General features: G+C 30.4%; 1 protein-coding gene and 1 long non-coding RNA gene across 5 annotated transcripts; one reads left to right on the top strand and one right to left on the bottom strand.

Moving 5' to 3' along the window:
* Positions 1–89: 89 nt before the first annotated feature.
* Positions 90–14,367, top strand: LOC105662712 (uncharacterized). 4 transcript variants are annotated; one of them, XM_076535062.1, is made up of 4 exons: positions 90–1,907; positions 2,330–2,410; positions 7,942–8,140; positions 11,998–14,367. In XM_076535062.1, exons 3-4 carry the CDS (start codon positions 7,970–7,972, stop codon positions 12,439–12,441), a joined length of 615 nt encoding a protein of 204 aa, XP_076391177.1. In that variant the 5' UTR covers positions 90–1,907; positions 2,330–2,410; positions 7,942–7,969; the 3' UTR covers positions 12,442–14,367. The 4 variants fall into 4 exon arrangements, with proteins under 4 accessions (XP_076391177.1, XP_076391179.1, XP_076391178.1 ...); XM_076535064.1 differs by lacking the exon at positions 2,330–2,410 and having other exon boundaries at positions 7,985–8,140; XM_076535063.1 differs by lacking the exon at positions 2,330–2,410 and having other exon boundaries at positions 7,976–8,140.
* LOC143265076 (uncharacterized) lies at positions 8,136–12,069 on the bottom strand. Its single transcript, XR_013039223.1, has 3 exons — positions 8,959–12,069; positions 8,473–8,876; positions 8,136–8,347 (listed from the first exon to the last, which is right to left on the bottom strand). It is a non-coding gene; the product is annotated as an uncharacterized LOC143265076 (long non-coding RNA).
* Positions 14,368–15,674: the final 1,307 nt, after the last annotated feature.

The raw sequence follows: 15,674 nt of genomic DNA, 5'->3' as shown, positions 1-15,674 counted from the left end.
TTAACGAAATTTGTAATAATTAAACTTATATTGTAGGCGTTATTATACATTTTTATCACTTATACTATTACGAATTTTATTTAATTTTCGATTTATAAAACCGATCAAAAATTTATAATAATTTAACTCGACGATGTACGTACTCTTTATATTATTTTGGTAAGTAAAAATGATACATTCCTTTAAAAGTATTTTTGTATTTTTGTTTCTTAAGCGAAAGGAAGATAGTAACAACTTTTATAGAAGTATACACAACTAAATGGTCCAGTGCAAGGGGGAATTATGTCATAACAGTCGCAGCGTAAAATATTAAGTCTTTTGTAAAAAAATGGTTTTCTATGGAAATTTCATAATCAAGACTACTGGCTTTTATATATGTATATGAATTTAATATAAAGATAGTGTAATGGAAAAAATGTTTTATCCTTCAATTTTTTTCTACATGTGTAAGTTTTTATTAAAAAGATTACATTGTAAAACAATCTCTACGAAACGTTTCTTATTATAAAATATTTTACTTAGGTGCACTTCACTTGATTAAATATATGAGAAAAACGCAAAAATTTAAAAATGTGAGGAATTAAATTTTCTTAATTCCATAGAAAATTTTGGTTGCATATGGAAATTCCACAGCTGTATGGAATAAATTTTTAAATTAATAGTTGAGTAATAATTTGGGCTAGAAAATTAAAAAATCTCAAATATGAACCATTTTTTTATTTTCTGAGATGTTGTTGCTTATTCTTTGCAAAGTCACGAATGAGGACAACGTCTAACAAAAATTCTGATATATCTCCTTCTTGCACAGCAGTTATAACAAATAAGGACAATCATTCACAGATCGTAGAGCAGACAGAAATTTTGTCATGTAATTATAGATCAATGATTAGACACCGAGAGGTGCCAGAATTAATTTAAATAACTCAACATTTTTTGGTGTAGCCCTCTTTTGCACCTGAATCTCTCAATTCATAATAGCAAGATATTTAAGAAGTTAAATTTTCTTAAACTTTTGTCTTGTTAAATGCAGTAGAAAATTATATGATAAATATTACAGATTTAAGGGGCACCATTACATAATGTCTGGTAACAAATCATTAGTAAAATATCCAAAATTAGATAAATTTTTCTCGTTTTTGAATGATATTTCGAAACTGTTTTTTTAAAATGTTTATTATGTTGAACTTATAGTCGTTCGTGGAAGGAATAAATTAATTTATCTGTTATTTATATGAATTTTAAATAATGTTTCTTCCCCACTTTTTGTCCTTTTTTAATTCAGGTACTCGGATACCAAGAAATAATTACATTTTCCTAATTATCATCGATTAATTTGTAGAGAAATTAATCAATAAAATAGAAAGGGAAAACTTGCAATTTGGTCGAATGGCTCTGAAAAAAATTGTGTTCTCAAAATTTGGTTGTTTTGTTGTTAATCTCGTTGTCAGGATTATTTTCGTCCCTGCTCTCTTAAGTTGAATTAAAAGTTGTAAAATTATAATTAAATATGCCTAGGCAATTAATCAATATTAAATATAATTTCTAACAAGTATTTGTAAATATATCCAACACATACTGTAAAAAATTAATAGAAAACTTCTGAAACGAAACGATTAATATCATTTCGATAACGAATGAGAGTGAAAAAATGTTATTATTGATTAATTATACAGGAAGTCCTGTTTGTGTTGAAATATTTGTAGCATGTTAGAATGTCAGTCTAATCATACGTGGATATATCCATATATTGATTGTTTCGATAGGGGTCAGTAGTGGATAGTCGTGTTTCACCTGCCAACTAGACATATCGTAGTTTCTTTTACTTTCCGGTCCCGTTGCGTTTCGGTTTTGTTTTTAAATAGGAAACTTAAATTCGAAAATGATACTACCTTTGTATCTCTAAAAAGGTAAGTTAACTGCAAATAAACATGTAAAATGATTACATAGAATTTTGTTCGCTCTGAAATCAAATTTGCGCGCTGCGGGTATGAAGAGTTCAAATAAAATTAAAACATTTCTCGCATATATGTTTGTGTTTTTTTACTATTAAAATTGTAATTGTTCTCATATATCATAAGTTACAAATAGAAAGTGACAGTGAAATTATTTTGTTGAAAATGATAAGAAATCGAACGTTATTCATTACGGCGTATTTTAAAATATAGTTAATAAGTAATATTAATTAATTACTGTTTAAATTATTGTTCTCACGATCATTCAAATTTGAATTTATTATCGTTTAAATTGCGAAAACATTACAGCAACAAAATTTGCATAAAAAATCAAATGTTAATACTGATTCTTAATTTCTGTTACATGGGTATTTGAGATAATTCTTTTTATTTGCATAATAAATCCGAGTTATCCGCGTAGCTGTGCTTTTCACGTTATCAACTGTAATATTATAATGGTGAGTGCAATTGTATAAAATTGTATTAAACGTCAGTGTTTTGATGTGAAACACATTGCGCACCCGGAAAACATTCACCTTGCAATTTTTCAAAAAACGCGAAACTACGGTAATAGTAAAATTAGTTAGCCAAAAAAAACAAATGAAAGTAATGTAACTTTCTTGAAAACATAGGACGTGTTTGTCATTTATAATCCACATTTATCATTCTAACGAACTACCAGAATCGATACACGTACAGTATATCGTCGACAAGTAAATGTACTTGCATAATATGTAGTAATAGTATTAACATTTCTTATTTAGACATTTTATAATTTCAATCTGATACAAGTACTTTTTTTAGACAATGACTATTTATTACTGTGGAAGCTTAAATACCTAATTATTAATTTAACTTTTCTATAACTCGGTTGCTTGCCTATAGCATTAAACTTTAATATTGCCCAAGGTAATAATAGATAAATAAAATTCAATGTTTAAATTGTATAAATTTATATAATCATTACTATTAATGTAAATATTAATGAAATGTCTTGAAAAAAAATGATATAAATTTCTACAATTAGTATATCGTACGTTAATACATACTTGTACTTTACGTCTTTGTAAATACATGTATAATAGCAGTTATCGCATATTTTTATTTTAAATTATCACGTTATTATAAAAATAACTGTACTGTATTTTAAAATGCAAGTCGTTAAATAATCTATTGATTTATTCAGGTTAGGTTAGCTAAATGAAATTTCTTTAATGTTTACTCATGTGCATTGCACAAAATAACTTGGAATAAAGTAGCACTATATCAAAAACACAAATAGTGGTGTAAACATTTCTCATGATCGTTATCTTATTATGAAATTTAAAAATCATTGGTTTATTCTTAAATAAAACAATATATTTTTTGTGCGTTAATTTTTACAATTTTCTGTATAAAAGAGCATTGTGTGCAATGTTATAAAAATTAACGATTCGTGAAGTGTTTTAAATTAAATACGAAAAAACACGATCATAATCTTTTACCATTGTATTGTTGTATCAAGTACAATGTTACAAAAATCAATAATTTATGAGATTTTCAAATTCTTGCATGAAATACATGTTCTTTAATGTAAACTGTAACATGAATTGTTTCTTTAAGATTGTATTCTAATATTTTTCATGAAGATTGTTGCAAAGAATCGATTAATATAAAAAGTATATGGTTCCATTTAATAAATTACGAATAACTCTGAAATCTCGTAATAAATGGTCATTAAAAAAAATCATTTTCATCATTATACACATGTACTCCTTCAAATAATGTGTACAACAATGAAAAAGACATACACAATTAGATTTAGTGTGTTTCATTTAGTGATCCACTGTGTGTATATTTGCGTATACATTTAAATGTTTAATCATATATTCATATATAATGTAAGTTCTATTAGGGGCAGTGGTAGTATTGTACCTCAAATTGTTCTTTCTATAATTTATAATATTTCTGCGACAATTATGTAGTATTGTTAAAAATATATTTTTCCCTGTATACCATGAAAAGAGTGATATAACTTTTTACATGTTATAAAGCAAAACGATAAAAAAATCTTATAAAATTGATATTTCTTACGTTTATTTTATTAAATACGGAAAGTTTCAAAAAATGTTTCAGACAAAAGATGTAGATCTCTGAAATACGCGCATTTTGTGTTCTGTGTATATTTGTTGTATAGCTGGTAGCTATCAAGAAAATATAAATTAATGATATACCTTGCTGCGTTGCAAATTGAGGTTTCAGTATACTTCTTCATGCGTGTACTTCAGTAGAATTTAGACTTATACAGGGTGTTCAGAGATTTACTAGCCAGCGTTTTTCTCGTAAACGACTGGTGCGAGAAAAAAATGAAAGAGGAAAAAGTGACAGTGTTTTTTACAATCAACATAACGAAGTATATACATTTTTCGTGTTTATACTATTTTTTGAGAAGTAAAGGTAACCTTCAGTTTTTTTAATGGAATGATATATATTTGTTTATATCATATGAAAGGGCGTATCGAAACGAATTCAACGATGTACCATATCATGACCTTGAGACCCATTCAGAGTCAAAAACAAACGAAATATTTCAAATATTTCGTATTACTGTACTTACCAGTATTTCTTACTGATATATTTACATTTCGTGTTTAATGTCGTTTCCATTATCATAACACCATTATCATGACCTAATTATAACATAAAACCACCAAAAGTGCTTTCTAGCTAATGGAAACCATATTGAACACGAAATGTAAACATATCAATAAGAAATACCGGTAACGGTTCTCGTACCAGTCGTTTACGAGAAAAACGCTGGCTAGTAAATTTCTGAACACTCTGTATATTCAGTATAGCGAAGATTTAAAAGAACGTTTTTATTTGCGATTCATGATACGCTCTCCTTTACGTAGAAACATCGCTAATATTTTCTGAATGTTTTTAGTATGATTTATTACTTATTGCATATTTAATAAGGTGAGGATTTAAAAAGACGTTTTTATTTACAATTCATGATACACACTTCCTTGCGTAGGAGTCTAGCAAATTTTTTCTGTGTCAAATTTTAATATAATTTAGACTTATTATTTAATAAAGCAGAAATCAAATAAAAATATGTAAAAAGGTACATTAAGCCATAACAGTAACAATAATAGATTTATGTAAAAGACGTGTTTAACTCTTTTTGTAGAGTTTTTTAAGTACTTTATTTACTGTTTGAAACTGTTTGAAACTCCAAAATCAATATTTTTGGATATACAGTAAATATGACTGTTATTAATAAGTAATTTATTATTATATTAGTAAACATTTTATGAACTTTAGAAAGGGATGAAGAGTAGACAATGCTATGTCATACAAAAATCTTTCATGAAACTTCTTCTTTAAATAAAAACGAGCTGTACTTAAAATTTCAGTTCGACGGGATTACAGTTTTTGCGAACTGCATCCAATAATAATACAGTTACATTTCCAGCTCATATTGAAGTTTTCCTTGAAATGTGTAACGTGCAGCGATATGAAAGAGTATATGTACGCTTTTTCACACGGAAAACCTTTCTAAAAAATGGGTGTATTTACAAATATCGACTGAATTTCTAATATTAATTAATTCTATGGAATTTACATTTTTTAAAGTTTTATTACCGGTACACATACAGTGGTTGTAGAGCTCCATTATTTTCTTCCTTATTCCGATTACAATTTAAATTTGTTCAAAACGATGAAAGTACAACTTCGAAGATACCAAACGATTAAAGTATCATTTAAAAAAACAACTTTCGCAATGTTTTAAGAAACCTTAATTCGTTTGTTTCCATTTTAGAAATATTGCTCTATTAAAAGGAGCATATGAATACATTTTTGGCTTACTGTATATTTTCTTGTTACTTTTTTTCCTAAAAAATTCCATTAATAAAATAATTGTAACAAAATATTTTTATGATGCGCATTTACATGTATTGACATGTTATTTATTTCGAAATAAATGCAAAAGGACTTACAAAATACTTATGGTGACATTTAGTAATGCAACTAATTGTAAGAAATAAATAATAATAAATGTAAAATTAGATTAAGGGAATTTGTCAAAAGGTAACACTTTACATCGTTTTCACAATTTCAAAAATGTCAGATTTAACTTATTTTATTACAATCGCTGGATTCATTTACAAAATAAAAGAGATATACATATAAACACAAGAGCACAATATATAATACAAGAACTGCTTGTATAATAATATTTACACACGCAACCTTTGTATAATTCATTCACTTAATGTTTATTTATATCAGTGTTTTTATAATCATAAAATTTTATTTCTTTAATTATCTTCAATTTAAGGGGGTGAAATGAGACCGGTTTTCAGATTTCGCACAATGACGGCTCCTGTGCACCTTATTAATGTTGTGCACATATACGGTTACTCACATTAATATTTGGATAGAGTACTAGTCATGTGTTTGTTGTTTCGCATAAGAGCAATTAATTTAAATACTATATTGCTTATTTTACACAAAAATGGACCGTTCATTGTAAATTCAAAATCAACTTCTTTTTGCTATAACATTTGGCGGAACAAATCACTTTAAGTAAATGTTGCCAAATTTTCATGCCTCATTAATACTTGCATAAAGATACACTTTCTACAAGCTAGCAAAACTTAAAAGTCTGGAATACAATTCAACTTCAGTATAAGATTGCATTTCGAAGTACACACAACTAAAATTTAACTTGCAACGAAAAGGGAAGAATACCAGTTTTGATAAGGAACAATTTACAATTTATCATGGAGAGAAAGGTAAAACTTGTTGATAAATAGGGAAGTTATTAGTAATGAAGAATATCAGAAATCGTGAAAATGTAAGGAAAAAGATCGCATCGGATTTGAGAAAAAAAAGGAACAACCTCGAATTTTTAATGGAAAAAAAAGGAAATTGATAAGAAGAGTTAAAGAAATTCACACTGCAGTGTTATAAAATTAGCTTAAGAGTTTGATCATAAAAGTGAAAAGAAAATCATTGTTGCAGCTGTGCGTACAATAATGAGGAACAATGGGTTTCATGGTTGAATAGCAAGAAGAAAACCATTCAGTAATGACATAAGTCGGGAAAAAGGCTACCTGCCGTTAAAGAATTTGTTGAAAAGTCTCAAGGTTAATGCAAGGTTATTTTCCCTGACTAGAGTAAATATTGTATTCTTGATTTAAAAGACGGTGGAAGTTCTATGATTGTGGGGATGTAAATCCAGCGTGAGCGTTGGTAAATTGGTATTCATTTACGATATTTTTAGACCTTTGAGAATAAATTTTTTGAAAGGCGAAAATAAAATGGGAATGTAAAGTATGCTGAAATATTGTCAGGATATTGATCCAAAGCAAAGAGTTTGAACGGTACAAAAATATTTGTTACATAATTGTCCAAATATTTTACATCCATCTCCACAATTCTCGGACATAAATGTCATAGAGAATCTATAGGATGAATTAGACTAAAGAATTGGGAATATACCAATAAATTCAGAAATTAAATTACAAACAAGACTGGAAGCATTATGGCATTCTGTTTCTTCAGAATAATTGAAGAAAAGAATTATTTTCAATATGACCAATCGATTACATCAGGTTACTAAACAGAAAGAGGTTGCATCAAAATATTAAAATTGCAGGTTTTCCTACATTTTATATATAAATTTTTTATTTTTCATAAAATGTCCGAGCGTCAATGTGACATAAAAATGGGATAACTCATTGTTTGAAACGCATCATACATCGAAATGTTATAGCTGAAAAGAAATTGTTTATGTATTTTCAGTCTATAATAAATAATTCATGTTTTTGCAAATTAAACAATATAATTTATATATATTATTCTTTCTTGTATACTATAACAAATACAGAAATTCTACAGAATCCGAGTATTAATGTGAATAACTGTATACATTGGTACTATTGTTTTGTTGAAATATAAATCATTGATATATCATGTCTTATTTATTCACTGTTTATAGATGTTATCGAGAACACTAATTTATCAATATGAAGCATCAACAGATCACGATCGATTTTCTAAGCATGGTATTCACTGCCTGTTCGTATTTGGCTCTTGCTGGAGCTGTTTGGATATTCTTACGGCTAGTTCAGGCATGCTTTTGGCTACCACGACATTTGAAGCGTCAGAATCAGGTTCAGCAAATGTTACAAGATAAGGTCATTATTTTTTTCTTATTTTCTAATAAATTTTAATGTTTGAAAAAATATATCTTAATAGTAACAAAACAAAGTTCTATTTGTACGTAAAGTACAAAATCATTTACACTTACAGTTAGTATTCAATAAATAGTTTCATTTTTCATTTTGTTCTCTTTTGTAGTATTGTGTTTGTACGAAAATTACATAATTTTGCATCGTGTAGAGCTGAAATTTGTATTGAAATAAATGTACACATTATTCTTTAGTTTTTAATATCATTCAGTATTTAATATACTGTAATATTTCATTTTGGAAAATGAAATGGAAGGTTAAGATACTTTTTTTTGTACCTCTTTTTGTCTCCTTTTTCTCTTTCTCGTAACTTAGTCTTCAATTATGTTTCCATGATTCTTCGTACTCTCCATAGCTTTTGCGTTTCCATTCATCCTCTCTACTCCTATAAGCCTCTTTCATTTAATTTTCCAACATAACCTCTCGGAAATACCTTGCGTCTGCTAACCATTCTTCAGATACTTTGGGATCTTATTTGACTTTTTATACTATTGTACTTATACCTTCATCTTCTTATCGTCTTTTTTTTCTTTACGTTTTGTCACTTCCTTTCTTTCCAAGACCTATAGTCCTTCGTGCTGTATTTCCGTTTCTTTTCAGATTATATCCTATGTACAGGGTGTAACAAAATGTTTTCTCATGGCTTCGTCAGCTGATTCTACAGCTTTTAATCGGTGAAGATCTGTAAAAAAAAGTTGCCGCAAAATTGACTAACGGAAAAGTTCAAGGTCAAATTTGTTGTTATTGCATCGTATAGTACTCACTCGATAAAACAAACGTCTTGAAGACACCATAGGTTGCAAATGAAGGCTGCACTTGAAAAACAATGTTGAAAATTTCACCATTATTTCAACGAATATTTCTTACGGTATCACATTATATATCTGTAGTAGAGTATACTTGGATGTAAAATTTGACTTTCAAATAGTTCTAACATGTTGTGATGCCTAGATATACTCACAGGAATGCCAATAATCACAGTTGTTTCTGATCTCTTGTGTAGTGGATGTCAAATAGTGAGTTATGGATACAAGAAGAAATAGAAGAAATTATTTCTATCGGTATAATGTTCGTCAAATGCTTCGTGCTATTGATTAAGCATTTGGGAATTATGCCTTAGCTCGCAAGACATATCGCAATTATTTAGTTAATAGCGGATAGGAAAATTCTCGAAATATTCCTGATAGACGTGATTTTCAAAGACTTGAGGAACGCTTTCAAGACTTGGAAGTCACTATCAATCGTGCATATGGAAGGGCAGCACGACCGCGCGTTTACTGGAGGAAAGAGGAGCGTATTAATTCACTTGCGTATGCTCATCCCATTATGGGTTTACGCAATATTACACGTCGGGTTGGTGTTTCTCATATGACTGTTCATCGTATTATTCGTGATGAAGGACTACGTCCATATCGTGTTCGGAAAGTGCAAGCACTTTAACGCCAAGATTACTCCATGAGACGCAAATTTTGACGTTGGATGTTGAGAAAATTAGGTCGCGATTCACAATTTCTTGAGAATGTATGCTTCACAGACGAAAGTAACTTTTCCAACACAAGTTACCAAAATTCGCAGAACACTAAAATCTGGGCACATAGAAACTCACACGCAATGATTCAAACATTTAATTAAGGCCGTTTCTCAATTAATGTGTGGGGAGTAATCATTGGGAACCATATTATCAGTCCAATTTTTTTCCATAACTTCTTAACCGGAACACGTTACCTTAATTTTCTTCACACGCGATTCATAATAACACAGGTGAGACAAGTTATACCACATCATAGACGTCATCAAAATTATTTTATGCATGATGGTGCCTCACCGCATTTTATTACATCAGTACGTGAATTTTTATCAGAAATGTTTGAAAGTAGGTGGATAGGTCGTAGCACCTCATTTGTGGCCGCCTCGCTCTCCCGATCTTACATCTATGGATTTTTTCTTTTGGGGAGCAGTAAAGAATCTTGTTTACCGGTTAGGCCAACAAATTACAAGTATGGAGCAATTGAAATTGCGAATAAAAAACGCTTTCCGTCGTGTTCGCAAAATGTACGCAACAATTTAAAAGAAAGATTGAGGACGTGCCTACGCAATAATGAGGGACTTATCGAAGCCGGTAATCAAGCACGATTGTTAAGGTGCATAAATGTCGATGGTTCTATATTCTATACCGTGGCAAAGAAGAAACCGCTCAAGACGCAAAGGACAACCCTAGAAATGGTTAACCTCGTTTTCCAAGTGCAGGATTCATTTGCGACCTATGGTGCCTTTAAGACTTTTGTTTTATTGAGTGAGTACTATACGACGCAATAAAAAAATTTGACCTTGAACTTTTTCGTCAAGGTCAATTTTGTGGCAACGGTTTTTTACAGATCTTCACCGATTAAAAGCTGTAGAATCAGCTGGTAAAGCAATGACAAAACATTTTATTACACCCTGTACTTTAAATATTTTTACCTTTTTAATTTCCGTTCCTTTTCACCTTAATACTTTTGTTGTTTATGCTTACCTATAACCGGTCTTTTCTAAATACTTTTCCAATTTCCTACTTGTGCTTAAGATTCTCTCTTCACTTTCTATCAATAACAGTACAATGTTCCATGTATTATGAATGAAGGTGCAAATTCAAAACTTTGCTATCCGTGGATTTTCATAAGATATTTTTGAATATATTTTACTAGTTTTTATTCTGAAATTTATAAATTTTTAAATTCTCAAACGACCAAATCGTCAAATTTATAAACACCCAAATTTTCAAGTCTTTGAATTTCTAAATTTATAATTTTCGAATTTTCAAACCTTGTAAATATACAAATTCCCACATTTTCAAGTTACTGAATTGCCAAATCAAGCAATTTCTAAAATTTTGAAATTTTCAGTTTTCAAGTCCTCAAACTTTCAAATACATAGATTTTTTAATTTCCAAATCCTGCACATATTTAAATCCTCAACTTCTTTCTAAACTTAGTAATTTAGCAATTAACATTATATGTGCAATAACTGTCAAGGCGAATACAATGATCTTTTGGGAAGAACATTCATGATCTGGGTTAAGTCAATTGTGATGGAAAATAATTTACTTTCAGGATGGTCGAACACTTTTTTGCCGTCTCTGGTTCTTGATATTAATTCATCTCTGTCTCGTGATCTCTTGTTATGACTTGTTAAATAGAAATACACATTAAATTACGTTTTACACTTTATTTGTGCTTACTACGATCAATCGATTATGAGAATCTCTGCTGAATGACGTGAATCTCAAGTTTCTGAAATGCGTTATTCAATAGCGAAAAAGGTAGATATGGTTTTTGCTTATGGGTAATGTCGTCAAATTTTAAGCAACGGAGTCCGTTCGTATGCTAAACGTATGTAGTCGGGTATTACTGTTAAATAAGTAAATCAACGGTGCTTGACCATTTCCTAAAAGTAAATTATTTTTTATCACAATTAGCTTAACCCAGACCATGAATGAACTTCCCAATAGATCAACGTCTTGAACTACTCTATCAGAATGTAAGTAAAAAAACATATCGTTCCATTAAAAAAAAAAAAAAAAAAAACGATGATGACCTTCATATCTCCGAAGCGGCTTCACTTGGACAAAAATTACTATCGCTCTATAATAGATCTCTTTGTATTGTACAATTTTCGTTACACTAATCTTTCTCTGGACCTTATAGATTCGAAGATATTTAAGGTGTTAATAGTTGCTAATTGCCCCACTCTGTATATGTATATTAAATGTAAATAGCACAGTTAACACATTTTCAAATATATTTTTACCGATAATGTTTAAATAGGTTGACAGTTACGAAAAGTACGTATTGGACTGTGAAAGGAAGGAGATGATGGAACTGGAGATGCAAGGTAATGATGCTAATAAAGATCTCGCGCAAACAGAGCAATGGAAGGAACGGAGAGAATGCCTGGAAATGTTGAAGAAAGAATTAAATAACGTTCGTAACGGTATCGACGATCCGCCAGACTGGGACTACTTTCTAGAAGAAGAGGAAACAGAAAAGGAGGAATCGAGTATTGCAGAAAAGAAGGATCCGAAAATGACAGAAAAGGAGAATTCAAGTAATACAGAAAAAGAGGAGCTGAATATTACAGAAAAGGAGAAATCAAGTATCACAGAAATTCATGAAGATGACATCTGTCTTAGCAAGCGCGACCATGAAATTAACACGAATCAGAGTGTGACCAACCAAATAACCGGTTCAGAGAATAAAAAGGATAAATAATGCTACTCCGTACAATCGTTAATAATATTCATACTTATATTAAATTAAATATTAAATTAAAGACGTTTTAGTAATAAAAAGTAGAGAAAACGTCGTAGTCAAATAATTTAAGAAATGTGAAATATGTATATCCTAGTTAAAGTTGTTTGTGTACCTTTCAATGAAATTAATATATTAAACAAAAATTGCAGAAACTGCTAGCTGAGATATTACTATAATCAAGAAATACTGATTTTTATTGTTGATAATTTTATTCTTGGATGTGATTTACTCTTTCATGATTTTATTGGTAATTTTATAACGATTTAAGTGATCCTGATTATACGTAATCCTGATCGCGAATTATTAAATCAATAATTAATGTTAACTATTTCATTACCTATTTATGTATTTAACTTTCATTAAGAACTATGTCGTGAAACTATATTTAAACACAATTTTTTATATACGTATAAAATAATTATTGCAGCTGGTTTATACGAAGATCTGTCTACTTCAAGACATACTTGAGTATATTTTCAGGTATCTATTATACACTGCTCAAAAGAAATATGGCATAGAAAAAATTTAGGAAAAAATTGGCCAAATTTGACTGATGATAACTCCGTGAAAAATCATCGCAAAGTTATGCTCTTTTTTTTAAATTAAAGCTTGAGATCTCTACTTTAAAACCCTGTAGTTTGATTTTAGATTTGATACATCCCTACCACAATAACACCGTAAATGTGAGGTCATGTTTGCAATATTGAAAATTACAAAGTTTGACGAAATGCATGGACTTGCCACATTTTTTTGGGGCGATACTGTTTACAGCAGCATAAAGTACAAACCTTTATCTTTAATTTCCAGTATGTGAAAAACCGCTACCATTTTTTTCTGCAATGATACAGAACTTTAAAGAAACCCTTGCATTTATGGCATATACCGCCGGCATTAGCATTACCCGATATGCACCTCGGAGAGGTTGCTGGACAGATTTTGTGCATCATATGCCTCTGACAAGAGCCTTTCTTTGTGTGTATTTGTGTGTGAGTATCTGTGTGTCTGTATGTTTGAATTCTAATAACGCGTGTTTCCACCGCGTTGTTGAATTATCCCTTGCAGTCGATTACTCATGTTAATGCAAGCCCTAATTTCTTCCTGTGGAATGTCATTCCAAATTTCAGTTAAGACTTGCGATAGATCTTACAGATTGGTAGGTTGTCTTGTTAAATTTCTATAGGGTTCAAATTTGGACTTACTGCAGAATATGCAAGCAATCAAATTGAATTGGGACTGCAAAATTCGAGAATGATTCTCAACGAGGCTTCTCGACGATAATTCATACACACACACAGATTCTCATACACAAATACACATAGAAAAGGCTCCTGTCAGAGCCATATAATGTGCAAAATCTGTCCAGCAACCTCTCCGACCTGCACATCGGGTAATGCTAATGGCGGCGGTATATGCCATAAATGCAAGGGTTTCTTTAAAGTTCTGTATCTTTGCAGAAAAAAATGGTAGCGGTTTTTCACATACTGGAAATTAAAGATAAAGGTTTGTACTTTATGCTGCTGTAAACAGTATCGCCCCAAAAAAATGTGGCAAGTCCATGCATTTCGTCAAACTTTGTAATTTTCAATATTGCAAACATGATCTCACATTTACGGTGTTATTGTGGTAGGGATGCATCAAATCTAAAATCAAACTACAGGGTCTTAAAGTAGAGATCTCAAGCTTTAATTTAAAAAAAAGAGCATAACTTTGCGATGATTTTTCACGGAGTTATCGTCAGTCGAATTTGGCCAATTTTTGCCTAAAATTTTTCTATGCCATATTTCTTTTGAGCAGTGTATTATTTGTATCTGCATAAATTTTATCAAGTGGTATATACCTGTTTTTACAATAATTAGTACATAAATAAACAATCTCAAAAATCTATTTATTTGTAGACTTCTATTACAACAAAGATAGAAAAGATATAATAAAATCATATTTTTTTACGTATAATAGCATAAAATACAGAAATATTTAATGTATAATTATTTTTACAAAAAAAATGTTAATAGTGTAAACGAAAAATGTTAGTAAGTTTTTCGAAATTCTTTCTCTAAACAACATTTATAGTCATGCAAACATAATATCTTATGATGATATAATATTTATTCCAATGCTGCAATTTATTTTGAACGTAAAATGCGCAGATCATCGTAGACCAAAAAGTAGAAAATTATGCATTATGCTTTTATATTATCTTGTAATTTAACTCAAACTATTTACAAAACTACTGCACAATATCTTTCATGTATGTATAATGATTTATCCATTTTTCTAAACGTATACATAGAATGCATATTTGTACTTATACTATCTGAATTAAAAATTTTAATAAAAATATAAAATATATTTACAAAAATACATATTTACTTCCATGTGTTCACAATTAATTTTTTGTACATATCCCGTCATGTTTGTAATATTTTTTATATCAGATTTTGATATAAATTCTCATATTCCTACATAAAGTGGGTTATAAGAATGACAACTAATGAAAATCATACATTGCATCTTCTTAATTTTTCTTGAAAATTAAACTGTGAATAAATGATAGCCTTATATTACACATGATAACGTTTTAGCTGCGTCGTTTCTTATTTTTATGTAACAAAGGTGTTCGGGAAGAATCCCGAATCATCGAAACATCAACGCCGCGTTCTAGCTGTCTCGCTCCCGCGCGGGTACCCTCGTGATTGCTTCTCCTTTGTTTTGCAACTCGATACGTGGTGAGAGGCACGGAAGGCGAGACTACGTAAACCTTCGCGGTCTGTTACAATTATTTGTATACAGGGTGTCCCGTAACTAGTGTTACTCCCTGAAAGGGGTGGTAGAGGATGTCATTCTGAACAAGATTTTCCTTTGCAAAAATGGGGTTTGAAGCTTCGTTTCTGAATTATTAATGAAAAACATGGACCAATCACGATGCGAAGATTTCACGCGCTCAGACGCGAGAGCGACAGCTTCGAAAATGACGGTCGATCGTGATCGTGAACAAGCGTATCGATACCACGTCGGTGTAGCGTCGGTATAATAGAAAGTTGTTAGATGAAAGTTATATTGAAAAACGAATGAAAAAATTGTTAGAAAATTCCCAGTGACCCACCCTAATAAAGCAGGGACGACGGGCACATGACCGTCCTACGACGACCACCACGGGGTAGAGGCCTGACGCTGTGACGTCCGGGCCATAA

This window comes from Megachile rotundata, chromosome 8 (assembly GCF_050947335.1).
Source record: "Megachile rotundata isolate GNS110a chromosome 8, iyMegRotu1, whole genome shotgun sequence".
Taxonomy (NCBI): Eukaryota; Metazoa; Arthropoda; class Insecta; order Hymenoptera; family Megachilidae; genus Megachile; species Megachile rotundata.
The sequence above is the reverse complement of the archived record's forward strand: the minus strand, read 5'-3'. Positions and strand labels throughout refer to the sequence as shown.

What these genes read in the sequence shown, in the direction of transcription:
- LOC105662712 (XM_076535061.1), top strand. Translation starts at nt 7,970, where the DNA reads ATGAAGCATCAACAGATCACGATCGATTTTCTAAGCATGGTATTCACT. An exon ending in AGCAAATGTTACAAGATAAG is followed by an intron (nt 8,141 to 11,997) that starts GTCATTATTTTT and finishes ATGTTTAAATAG; the next exon opens with GTTGACAGTTACGAAAAGTA.